The sequence below is a fragment of the Apis mellifera genome, linkage group LG8, assembly GCF_003254395.2.
Source record: "Apis mellifera strain DH4 linkage group LG8, Amel_HAv3.1, whole genome shotgun sequence".
NCBI lineage: Eukaryota > Metazoa > Arthropoda > Insecta > Hymenoptera > Apidae > Apis > Apis mellifera.
This window is the reverse complement of record NC_037645.1, coordinates 54,027-68,365: the sequence shown is the minus strand read 5'-3', so window position 1 is coordinate 68,365 and position 14,339 is coordinate 54,027. Positions and strand designations below refer to the sequence as shown.

The 14,339-nt window shown below is 30.5% G+C and overlaps 1 protein-coding gene across 4 annotated transcripts in view; it reads left to right on the top strand.

Moving 5' to 3' along the window:
- Nucleotides 1-14,339, top strand: part of LOC413616 (tyrosine-protein kinase transmembrane receptor Ror) — a 276,097-nt gene that overhangs the window by 220,821 nt on the left and 40,937 nt on the right. For 3 of the 4 annotated variants that reach the window (XM_026442024.1, XM_026442025.1, XM_026442026.1), the window contains 2 exons: nucleotides 3,280-3,373; nucleotides 13,926-14,136. In XM_026442024.1, the coding sequence (XP_026297809.1) occupies nucleotides 3,280-3,373; nucleotides 13,926-14,136 (305 nt within the window). Of the gene's footprint in view, nucleotides 1-2,892; nucleotides 2,912-3,279; nucleotides 3,374-13,925; nucleotides 14,137-14,339 lie in introns of those variants that run through there. The other variant, XM_026442027.1, reaches the window with a different exon arrangement.

Genomic DNA, 14,339 nt, shown 5'->3' with positions numbered 1-14,339 from the left:
CCGCACGAATCCCAAACCCAAACTTTTGAAGGATACTGTAACGCGCAGTACCTCACAAAAATTCAATTCCCTCGTCCGATCATCCGATTACAATTTACATTCACCGGATACAAAGGGTATCGCTATCGAAACAAAAAAGCAAAACACCATTTTCGCAAAATTAAATCCTCATTTCGTTGCAATTCGACGGCTTGCTGCCCCCTGCTATCCCTACCCTATCTGTATATATTGTCCATTTAACTCTCTGAAAATACTCCGCTTTCATGGAGGAACAATAGCGGAACAACTGGAGGGAGTGGTGGAATGAAGGCAAATAAATGCAAACAAAAAGAAAACGCTGGGAGTACAATGGCGTTCGATTTTATTGGCCCTCCTCTGGATGCGAGTTACACTCCGGGGAATCGCACGCGTTTTTCCATCCCCCCCGTCTATCATAGCCACGGCGTGTGTCTGCTTTTTATGAGCTACTTCTGTCGCTCGTGGCCGACCGTGTTCAAAAACAGAAACCAGATTTGAGGATTAGCGGCGAATACGCGAAATTTCGGAACCAGTGTCGCTGGTTAAAATCATGGTTCAAGCTTACCATTGTAAAGATTTGTAGAGATTCTTCTACAATGAATTTGTAAAGATAAATGATGGGATTGAAAAGATTTTATCTCCGATGGAGTGTAATTTTTTAGGGAAGAAATAACATACATATAATGTTTTCAATCGTTGAATAAGAACATTCTATAAGAATATCGTGTCAAAATTTCGAATTGGAAGAGTATAATTATTAAGAATATAATATATTATTAAACTTCCTCTGTTGATAGAAAAGATGGTTGTTTCTGTATTAATAATTAAAAACTAGAATTTTCTATTATTATTATTATTATTGCAATAAATAAAATATGATAATGATGGAAATGCATATACGTAAGTAGAAGATGAAAAGATGATGATGATAGAAGATAATGTTTCGAATATCATTGCTAACTTTTTTTAAGATTAATTTAATTAATTTGTTTCTTCTTATGAATGAAAATTTTAATTTCATTATATTCATTTATAACTACGTTTAGAAAAAAATGAAAAAAATGTTTAAAAATCTGGATCAATATTCAAACAAAATTTTCAAATTTTGAATCTTCAATTTAACACTTTGATATGACATTCTTGAATCATTCAAAGTCAATTTCTCTAAAATTATTTAAATATTTAATTATGCCACTTTTTTTCTTACTATGAATCTTATTAAAAATCGAATCCCTTATTTAAAATCAATAAAGATCCCTTATAATGGAAAGGAAGAAGAAGCATTTCCATCCTTTCAGGATAGAAGAGGCATCGCTTTGCAAGTTTAAATTTGCACTTGGCACCTGATCGGCTGACGTGGCAAGGGGTGCAACCCTTAGATATGGGTATAATTCGCTGGATTATTTAATAACTTGGCCTCATGCCTGGCCACGAACCGTCCAATTTGAACCATGAATTCTCCATGATTTCATATATTAAAATGCCTCACGCCAAATCACATTAGTGAATTAGCATGCACTGTCATGCAACAATGTTGAAATTGAAATTCGCTATAGAATCGAGAATATTATGCCATATTAAAATCGCGTGAAATTCGCGATTGAAATAGAGGAGAGATTTAAATTTTGTTTGAAATATTCGAGTTGGGAGGAACTGATGAATATTGATTTATGGAAGTTCGAATTTACACATTGGTTAGGTATTTGTAGATTATTGCACGCAGTGCACAAGGTTAGGGATCACAACGTGATTTAGATTACGAGATCAGAGATTATGGGGAGATACAGATCGTTTCGCGATAAATTACATTATAATCCAGATTATTCTGTGATGTCTCATTCCCTAAGCCACTGTATCGAGTTTGGTTTGGAGATCATGGAGGGTTTAAACAAGAAATTGTGTGCATGAATTATATGATGATGCTTCGGTCAAGATTGATGATCCCTTAAATGATCCTACAAATGTACTCATGAAATTTGAATATCATACGTGTGATACGTGATTAATAATTATTATTAAGAATTAAATATTGAAAAATTTATCTTTAGTTTCTTTAATTCTATTCATTAATTCTATTCTTTAATTCATATCGATGTGCATATTTTTATTATTTATATTCAATTTAAAATTTAATTATTTACTATAAATACATCTACGAACTTTATAAATATTGAGTCATACAAAAACAACATTTTTGTTTAACCTGAAATTTCATTTGAAATAAAATCTTTTCACAGTTTTTAACTGTTAATAATTTTCAATCTAAAAACACAGAGTTGACACTAAACCTTTTCACAATTAAAACTTTCCTCTATCCTTCAATCGGAACCTATAATCCCTTCCACGAGTGTGATTCGATACTTCGAAGACCGAGGGATTGCTTTAAACTTTTCCAATAAACTTCACTCATGAACACCTTTTTAAAACTTCCACACAAAACAGTATACGACGCAAACTATACATTTTCTAAAGACTTTTAAACGAGACCTCTTCATCCCTAATTGCAAAATATTCCAACTCCATCGAAATTTTTTTATCCATTATTTTGAACATAATCAACATAATCAACGATATACAAGTTTCTTCATTTTAATATAATGCATCAAGCTTATATATATATATATATCGAAAAGCTGATAAAATTGACGTAAAGAAAGAATCTAATCATTAATTCGATAAAATCATCGAGATTGCGAAAGAGCTGAGGATTTTCTAGGAATAGATTGTTGACGGTATTTGCGCAGGTGTATGAAATATCGAATGTTGCCGCAACGTTGTTCTCAGCCTGTTTCATTGTTACGTAGTTGGACAACTTGAGAATGTGGCTGGCATGCTTGTGGCGAGGTGTTTATACAATGGATCGATCTTGAGGCCTACTAAAGGAGTTGTTTCAGTAAGAAATAGGATTAATTACGTGAATATCCACTAGCGATCGATGATTTTGAAACATTTAGGTTTTGATGCAAGATTATTGTTAAGGAGTTACTATTAAGATTAATCCTTATGTGTGTACTTTGATGTGTATTTTTGATGTCGTTCAATTTTTGATTTCATTAATTCTTTATCTTCAAAGATTGTAATTTTAAAAATAATTAATTTTTAAGCGATAGATCATTTATTGTTTATCAAAATTTTACAATAAATGTAGAGATATATATATGTATATATATATATGGAAATTTAAAAATAAATTTGCATTTAATGTGGAATTTAATTTAACAAATTAATGCATATGGATATAAAGAAATACTCTTTTCACAGGTGGAAATGGCGATGTGGAAAATTTGGATCCAGATGTACAAGACTATACTACTGATGAAGATTATAACGATGTCTTTGATGCAACAACTAACGGGTATGTCGTCAAAATATTTTTCCATTTTTCAACACCAAACGCATATTGTCATATTTATGATAATTTCGAATTGAAAATAATCGAAAAACAATTATTTAAAAATAATATCATTTCTTTTTATTACAACGATCCTCAACTTTTTCTATTTTCTTCCTTCGAATGTATCAATATACAATCAATTTAATCAATATATCGATTTAATCAATATACATCACATATTAATAAATAAATCTAATAAATATCAATTGTACAACAAAAAAGAGATGTTTGACAAATGTATATCATATCCAATCATCTATTCGTAAGAAATAATTGTTGAGATTTTACAAATCTTTTTACAAATCTCTCTCATTTCGTGTTTTCTACAATAGTTTTTATCGCCTATTCCCAGGTTGAGAGTTATTGAGAGCCATCTATAAGATCAGTTCGTGATATTATCGATATCGTTCGACGTGAAATGGTCGAATATCCCGATCAAGAATTACCAGTTCGCGAAGAATTACGCAAAGGGGAAAGAGACGAGTAAAATTTTCCCTCGGAAATGTAAATGCAGAAAAAAAAAAAGAGGGAGAGACGAGGATCGAAGAAGGAATGATTTCATGGGTTCGTACGATGGAAAAGCTATGCGCAGGGGATGCCGCGGGGTTTAATAAGGAAACGGCTCGATTGGTTCGATTCGAAAGCTAATAATGCCACTTCCCGTGCGTGGTGGAACAGCGAAGGCTATGGGCGTGATTAAATTTGAAATCTCTCTTTCCTTGTAAATCGGTCAGGAAGCGTCGATAGGGCCAATCGAAATTTCTATGATTACGAGAGGTAACTTATCGTCGAATCTTATCGTGTTTTTCTTTAACCAGATTTCATAAATGAAATATTCGCGCGGAAAACGAAATGGTCTCGATGTTTTCGATTTATTCCTTGAGAATTGAGTGCACGACGATTATTTAAGAAATAGAATTAGAAGAAATAGAAATAGAATTTCACGATATTTGAGGATAAAATTCTTATGAATATTTAGAAAGAATATTATTATTATTATTATTATTTATTATATTTTTTATTAATCGCGGTTTGAAAAAATTCTTTTCTAAATAAAAAAAAAATTTTAAATAAAAATATACTAAATTTTCGTAACGATTGTATGATATAAAATTTGCTTACGATTTCAAAATATTTTATATTTGAAGATTATAAATCATGTTTTTTGGACTATTATTATGTTAAAAATTCGATATGCCAATTCAATCGAAAGTTCTTTTTAAATTTAATTTTAAAAACTATCAAATTGATTTCAAATTTTTGAAATGTATTTGAAAAATTTAATCCTAATTATCTGTGTAATAATCAAAATATATATTTAAATCGATATTTCTAATAATATAATTTTTAGAGAAATTCATTTTCTCACCCTCGATTGACAAATTTGAAAATATTAATTTTCAATCACTTTTTAAGATATAAAAATTAGAAAATCAATATCAACAGATCTATCACGATCTTGTTTAAGGGAAATCACGACGATCGTTTCAAAAACATGTGAATTCCAATTTCTTTTACAAAAACAAATAAAATGTCTTAACTTCCAACAACAACCATATTCCATCCACTATTCCATCAGGCCACGCTCCAAGGCGGTTCAATTTTACACGACGATGTAATGACCGCGGTAATGCGATGAACGTGATTGAAATTACGTGTCGTAACCGATCTAAGCGAGAACATTATGGTTACGATATCGTGCGTACACGGGTCGGCGACTTTCAGCCAACTACATTATTCCCGAACGCCACGTGCCTCCATTAATATTGATGCACACCCTTCCAACCCCTTCCTGCAAACGGTTTGTCGAGGGGTGAACTGACAGACGTTGTTGCGACATATCCGAAAGATCCTGCGGGATCAAGTTCTTCCTGAACCGAATCGGTGAATGATAATCATATTGAGATGCATATTCAGATTATCAGATTATCTTTATTGTTTCCAAAATTTTGCAGATTTATGTTTTTTCATATATTTATTACATTTCTTAAGATATATTGTTAAAATCGCTATTCTATAGAAATATATAATCGATGCTTGATTTTAGTTTTTCAGATATTCGATAAAAATATATTCGAATATTCGTATATCGTCATCCGACGTTTAAATTATATTTTTATTTTTTGTTTATTAAGTTTCAACGTAATCGAAAATTAAATAATTTCCTATTATACGTCTAATTATTTGTATTTATCTATATGTTCAAAAAATATTAATTAGATCCAAATATGTTACATTCCGTATCGTTTGATATAACTTATTAAATCATGCAATTAAAAATTTTCATATAAAACTTTTTCTTTTTTCGATACTTTTATATTTTTTGATATTACTTAAAAACGAGGAATATAGATCATGATAAAAAATATCTTAGAAAAATAGGGTAAATACATTTTGTACTTGAAACAGAACTTTCACTGTAACTAAGGCTAATCTCATCTGAAAGTAAGTAAATCTAAATTCAGCCGGGTGAAGGCCTGATTCCGCGATAATCCACGATACGGTCGTGTTCGATCATTTGCATGGTGACTTTAAAACGTCGTTTCCGAGTGGCAGGGATACAAAACCGATCCCTCAAGCGAGGTTAAACGTTGCATTATTTATAGAAACCCTGTGAACGCCTAATCCCTGTCTGAGACGGTCTTCTGACTGCTTAAAGCTGGCAAAGTCGAAGGAAGTGACGTAACGCGATGGGCGCGCCCAACTGTTAACGATTCCCCTTTTTCCTTCGCGATGTTTTAACACCTTTTCTCCGCGCCAGGGTGAACTTGTAAGCGTGCATCAACCGTGCTTGATCTTTGCGTGGGTAACGATCGTCTCTGTTCGTCTCACAATGATTCATCTGATCATTGTTGTCGAAGTTGAAGAACGGAGTTACGAGGATTATTGGTCTCTCGTGGTTTTAGAAGGTTTTGGTGGTGGAAGAGTGGATGAAGCGAATAACTTTTGGTAATAATAATTAATCAAATCGTTTTTGCAAGACTTTGCACATAACTTCAATTTGATGAATTATCGATGAATTATCAAAGAAAAATTTTGAAAAATCTATTATTATGGGTTATTGATTTAATAACTGATTTTGTATTAATAAATAACGATTCGATATTAAAATGATCTTGTAATATTTAAGGATTTAGAAAATTATTATAGTTTGAAGTTAAGTATTATAGAAATGATGAATTTTCTTTGTCTTATTTAGTTATAATGTCTATCATTTCGAGATAGATATATTGTATATTTGTGAAAATTGAAGTTTTCATTAGTAATATTAGATAAAAATTAGTTCTAATTCTAAATCTTTAAAAAGCATACATACTTTTCAAAAATTGAAAAATTTACTTCAAATGTCATCCTGAATTTATCCTGAATAAATCCTGAAATTATAAAATGCTAAACTGAATATTTTAATTGAAAAGAATAAAATGTCTCTAACTAATGATTGATTGATGAATTAAAGTTATGTACATTTTACAAAAATTGTTTGATTAATTTATCGAATTGATGAATATTTTTCAATAAATAAAAAGTTCTCAGTTCTTTATAAATGTTTATATTGTGACAAAAAAAAAATATACGTACAATTATATTCTCATTTTCAATCTTCCTACAATTTAATTCTGATTAGAACTGATTTAAATCTAAACTAAATTTAATATTAATTTCAACTAAAAACACTTTTATATCATACCATACGAATTTCTAATTAAAGATCCAGTTAAGATTCTCTTAGTTACTCTTTCACGCATCTCAGAGACATGAAATTTTCATGAAAAAAATGGATACGATAAACTGTCTGACGATCGTGCGACATGACATGCAAAAGTCGGAAAATTGATCTCCTGTTACATAATTTTCACGCGTTACACGGCTGTTGTAAAGCACCGTGAAATTTTAACTCGTAGCCATCGTTTAATAAACGATATTTACGATCACGAGCTCCGTGTGTACGAAAATTTCACGAGTCGAAACCACGTTTCATCGCGAACGTCCTCGGAATTAATACGTTCCCACTCCGTTATTTATTATCCCTTTCCTCTACATTATTTATTTCTTAGAGAGAAACTAGATATTTATTATTGTTGAAAAGTTTTATTAAATTTTTAAACTCGTATTTAAAAATATAAATTTTCGATACAATTTTATTTTTTCTTTATTTTATAATTATATTTATTTTTTCTTTGTATATTAAGTGTTGTTTTAATTCTTCTAGATGTGCAACAATTATATAATATATTTATATATATCATTATATCTCGTATAAAATAAATGTATAATTTTAACAATTACAATTTTAACAATTTTTACAAATTACGCTTCCATTCAAGAATTTTTAGTAATGCGTGATAATAATATTATATATTTATGATTTATTATTTATATTATATTATAAATGTACATTTACGATAATATAAATAATACAATTCACAGTATATCATATAACATACTGTACAATAATTTGAGCATTAAAACGAAGCATTTATTATATAAAAATAATGTGGTAAATAAATTAATCAATTAAAATAATCATGCAATCATGAGAATATATACAATATATTATGACATTTTATTTCGATTCGATAAAATATTCATTATCTCAATTTTAACATACATAAATTTTTTTTTCTCCATGTATTCAGCTACGGATGAACTTCTCCGAAATTTCCAAACTCTGAATATAAAACGCCAAATTATCCATATCCACTTTTTCCACGATTTTCACGCGTTTATCACGATTTAGTAAAGAGAGAGAAAGAGAGAGAGCAAGAATCGCGCGTCGAACAAACGAGTGACGAAAACAGCTCCTCAAAATGCATAGAATTACTTTGCATGATAAACACGCGGAGAAAGTGGCCAGGTCTTTTTCAACCGTCCCTTCGCAACCCTTACGGCGAATTTCGTGAGCGCTGTTAATTTTAAACCGTGTCGATTTGCGAAAACCAAGCGGGATGTCGTTAATGCATGCACCGGTGATTTCAATTTTACGAAACTTTCGCGAATATAACTTTTTATCCTGGCCCCTCTCCCTTCGCCTAGTAATTTGATAATCCCTTAATAGCAGCGTGTAAAATCGACCGAGACGTAGAGTGGGAAGGGTGGTTGACAAAAAAAAGAAGAAAGAAAATATAAAATCGCCAACCAAGCTGACATGATACGATTAAAACATAATTATTCGAAAAATCGGTAAAATTTTTTCCTCTACCTTGAAAATTTTAAAAGAGACATAGAGATTAAAAATAGCAAGTATCGTATATATAATTAAATAAATATCTTTAACATTTAAATTAAACCAAAATTTTATTGTACTCTCTAATACAAGAATAAAATCTTCAAAATAAAAAGATAAAATTTCATAATTAAGAATTCTCACTCTAACCGTTCACGTATGTAAAAAAATAATATAAATTAAAAAATCGATCGAATCGATCGTCACTCCCCTTTCCCCCTATTTTCTTCAATAGAATCCATCACTTTGGATATACTTCGATCATAAACGGAATCTCGATATCGGCGATATCATCAACAATTTAACCGGTTCGTGCGTCAAGAACGGTCAACCCTGGAGGCCACAGGTGCACCGGATCTTGCCGATGACTTACTGATCATAGCTTGATTTATATTCAATAACCAAGGGTAGGAGGGTTGAATTACTCGCCGCGACTGTGTGCAATCAGTTTCTAATGTAAACACGCGCCCATACAGGGAAGCGTGCGCGTATTCGTGCATCGAGGAGCACGGACACACAGACGGATCGGCAAACGCAGTGATTGCCTCCACGCGCCAAGGGGTAGCTTCCGGTTTGCGTAACAGCGCGCTCCACTTGCTCGATACCTAAGAACGGTGTAGGCTACTGTGACAGTTCCGTGATGTTTGATGGACGTTATTGCTTGCCTTGGCGGTCGCTGTACTCCATAGGATATACATATGTATAGCATCACTCGTAATTATGCGCCGTGGAATAGTCTGACTGTGACGGAAAGGAGTAGGGCAAGCTCTTGATAATTAAGTTTGGCATTATTGTAGATCGAGTTTTCGAACGTTTGATCGTTTAAGAGTGGATTAGGGTAGAGTAAGTTTGCGCTATTTATTATGCGAGATATTCGAGATTGATTACGCTAATAAAAAGTAATAAATGATAAATAATGCTATTACAAATTTTATTAACGAGATACAGAATTAATATTTCAATAATATTACAATATTCATAAAATAATCTTTGAAAAGTCGATTCTATAATATAATAATGGAAGAGAAACAAATTTATAAGATTTTTTTTCTTTAAATATTATTAGTTATTATTAGTAAATAAATATTATTATTATTAGTAAAATATTAAAATAGTCAAAATTATTTAAAATATCGAAGCTTTTATTTTGATTTATATATAAATTTTAATTTTCGATTGTAATAATTTTATTAGAAATTTTTATTAATGAATAATTAATCTTAATTTTTATTAATAATAATTATATCTAATTATAGACATAAATATTATATTATTTTCTTTAAATGATTAAAAATTTTTTATGGCCAATCAATTTATTGAATAATTTTATTTGATTGATAGTTAGTTCTAATGAATATTTTATAATATCCCATATTTTATTTATTTTGATTGCTACGAATATTTTAATCTACAAATATCTGTTTTTTAAATTAATAATATTATTAAAATCATTGGTGAATTTAATTTCACATACCGATTAAAATTTTTTTAATTATTCAAAAGACAAATGCAATTCACCCAAAACTGAATATCTATAATCCATTGAACAATGAAACGAATTTTCAATTTTCAATTATATCCTCTGAATACAGAAAGGAACTCGAAACGAGATGAAAACCAATAAAAAAAAAAAATTTCATTAATCCAATGGAAATCGAGATTGAATTTGAAATTGATCGTGAGATCAGAAAAGGCAAACGAGACTTGGCGGAAAATTCAATTAACAATTTTCATCTGTACGTTTTAAAAATTGTGCGATTTAATCTGTTTTTTTCTCTCCTCCAATATTTTTATAACTTTTAAAACGTTCGAGATTCGTAAAGATTTCCACAGCATTGATTGAAAACATTCTCAAAACAAAGAGCTACGATATATAGTACTTGGGAACAGAAGCTGCTGTTTAATTAATCGGGAAGCAACAACAATTGACTGTGCATAGTTTCGCATTTTCAGGAACAGACTCTGTGCGTCTGACGTGCATGCAAATTGAAAAGCCCTTTGCCTGTGATCGTGTTTCGTCATTGTATTAGAGAAGAAGCTCTTGCGCACCGTCTTCAGCTTCAAGGGACGAAACTTGAAGATAAATTTTGACAGTGACTCATATAAAGGAAATAGAGTGTCGTGCGTGGAATAAATAGGAGAGAGGAAGGCAAAATTTACATTTTGCTCGCGATAATATTGTTCATTATATACATGTAATAATAACTTTCGTAATGTATAATAATCATTTCATATTTTTATTATGGAATGATTAATTTCAATAATCAATAATAATATTGGAAATATAAATTTTCTATCGTTTCTCGTAATAAATGTATAATTTTTAGGATTAAGGACTGAATTATACATATAACGACAATATTTAATCTTCATTTAATTATTAGCGATTATTACGATGAGTTTAATTTTATTAATTTTATTAAAAAACTATTTTATAAACGAGAATTTTATACATACGATATTACTTGAAAATTAATCAAAATCTTTCGACGAAAATAGAATACGATTCGTTCGAAAATCGATCGAGAAAGATAGGGTCAATATTTTTACGTGAAAGATCGAGTAAGGTGAGAAAAAAAATGAAATCTTGGCCACTCCATTTTCAGAAACACTTGGATAAATAGCGCGACTCAGGCGATCGTACATCATTTACCGCGATAAGGGGAAGTTCAGGTTTGACTATGCATTATTTCGCGATGCGAGAGGGCGAGAAGAATAGGGTGCCGGTCCATTAACATATTCATACTTAATATTCCGCTCGCAGCGCGACAACGTCCGCTGTACCCGGATTTATATTGGCCTAATATACGCGATTACTTTCTCCCTCGTGTCAAGATCGACCGGAAGTCACTATTGATTGCAACTTCCACGAGAGGATCTGGCATCCTCCTTCGTTTGCAAATGTACGAAGTCGTGTAAATACACGTTATGTGGATGCATGCTCTGTCTTCGAGAATAGAAATGGTTGGGAAAAAATACAATGTAGTATCTGTTGATTTTCATCATAATTTTTTTGCATTAAAATTTTACTCAGATGCGCGTATGTTCATTTTTTCTTACAATAAATCAGAATAAATAAAAATTAGAAAAAATAAGACAAATAAAAATTAAACTTCTTTAATCTAGATAATGATTGTGAGATGATATATAAGATGAATAACTTCAAAATTTATGCTAAACATGAAAATTTTGTACAATAATTAATAATTAAAATTAATTGAATATTCATTAAATTTGAATAAAAAATTTGATAAAATTTTCGATATTTGACACGGATTTTCTTTTTATTTTAAAAAGGGCCAATTTTATATATTCATTCTATTGTATCTCGTAAACTACCTTGTAAATCTTACAATGAAAGCTCAAACACCTCTGATATACAATTATCATAATCAATAACTCATTCTAGACTTCCTATCTCTTTCACCTTAACTCTAAGAAAACATTTTTCTTCCTCGGAAGACAAGTCTCTAACATAATTTCTCACATAGATCACATCTCGTGGCGAACTATCCCCCTTAAATCTCCCGTGGTTTCTTCGAGGTTTCTTTAAAGAAATCTCTCTTAACAAAGGAAAAAAAGTCTATAATTTTAATCTGAACAAATTTTAATATTTTCCTTTAAATTCATTGAAGAAATCGTTTAATGTTTAACCATAATGAAATCAGAAATTTAACATCATCAAAAAGTTTTTTTTAACATCAATATTATTTCGAAAAAAATATTTTAAAAGAGACACTCTAATTCTTTAAATTGCGATAAAATACGATAAACAAAAATTGCAACTCAAGAAAACATCCATCAATGCAAACGTTCTTTCATAAAAGAAAGAAATCTATCACCCTTCTGTTTCATCCCTCGTATTATTGGCATAATCAAAATTCTATTCTATCAATTGGGCGAAACTTTCAGCATGAAAACTCGGCCCCCTTTAATGATCCCTTTCTCGTTTTAAAGTTACATTGTTAGCGTCCAAGCAGCACGAAGTGGCTCGAGAGATCGATCTGCATGTGGGTGAATACCATTGCTCGCCCTGAGGGCATCTGACGTGGGATCGTCGTTGCATAAAAATCCATCAGGGACACGACTGACTCGTGTTCATTGTATCTATTACTCGAGCTCGTTCCCTTTCTTTTTATTTTTCTTCTTTCTCTTTCTCTCCTCTCTCCCCTCCTCTTTTCTGCATCTTCCGTGCCCAGTATCGAACAATGAATCAATTCAGTTTCATTGGTACGGATAAACATCTATGATTTAATGTAGCAACGAAGAGTATGGGAGAGTGGGTGGTGGTTAGAGTACATTTTGTGTTTCAGTTATTGGAACCGGATTAAATTTACCCTGTCAGGAACAAAAAATTTGTAGTTCGCGTTATACCAATGGAGCTCAAAATTCAATTTCATAGAGGGGATATAATGGAGAATCACGATGAGAGAGGAGCAGAGATTGTTTTTTTTTCTTTTTTATCTTTAGAATTTAAAAATTGTAATTTTCCTAGAAGATAGAAAAAAGAAGAAAAATAATAAGAAATATATATATAATATATATATATAATCTTTTTCTTTATTATATAAATACTTTTTTATTCTTACTCCTCTTTCTATACTTTTAATTTTTTATTTTTATTTATTATTTATGCCATTATATCCCTTTTCAAACTTGAAAATGTCGTAAAACATCGCGATTCGTTGCATTTTAATAAATGATTTCGAACAATATAATATGAAATGTATAACAGGTTTCGCAATAAATTCTCGGCCATCGCGGGAAATATTTTTCCACGAGAGCGGGTGCACGAAGTAAAAATCCAAATACAAGGCATAATAATCGTTGAATTTTCATACGTCGATCCACTCCATGCATGTAATAATGCTAAACGGAGCATGTAAACCGGAAGCCGATAAAAAATTTAACCCGCGTTCTTTGGTCAATTTCTCGTGACAACATGTCGTTCATACATTTCAATGAGAACATTCTAACGGGTACTCGAAAAACATTTATCAAAATCATCTTTTTTAATAATTTATTATTCTTCTCTTTGCATTTGTATAAAAATTAAATTTATAATGGAATTAATAATGGAATATTGAAATGTATAAATGTTGGTTGGAAAATTATTTTAATTATAAATTATCGTAATATTTATAGATATATATTTACTTTTCAAAATACTCAAATAAAGATTATTAATAATTTTTTAACTCTTCGATTATTATCCTTTTTATTAATATAATATTTTTTGATTCTATTATCCAATTTTGAATCAATGAATGATTCCTTTTAATTTTCTAGGACTGAAATGGAGGCAGTGTCTGGGGCCAAAAGCGGCACTTTGAAATTTATACGGACTTTGACTAATATTTCGAAAGATGCTGGCGGTGTGGCACATATGCGATGTGAGGTTGTTGGAGATCCTCCACCAACTAAAATCAAATGGTTCAAGAACGAAGCACCTCTCGAAGAAAAACGACCGAAAATTACAATTAAGAAGATACATGCACAAGTATGTAACACCAACAATATACCTATCAAGGTTTTTCTTTTTTATCGAATTTTTTTACAAATTTTATTAAATTTCATCAAAAAGGAAAAATTATATTGAATATATTTTTAATAAAAATATTACACAATAAGAATATTTTTCTCTTCAAAAGTTTTAAATTTTATATTATATTTGCAACATTTGAAAAAATATTTGAAAAATCA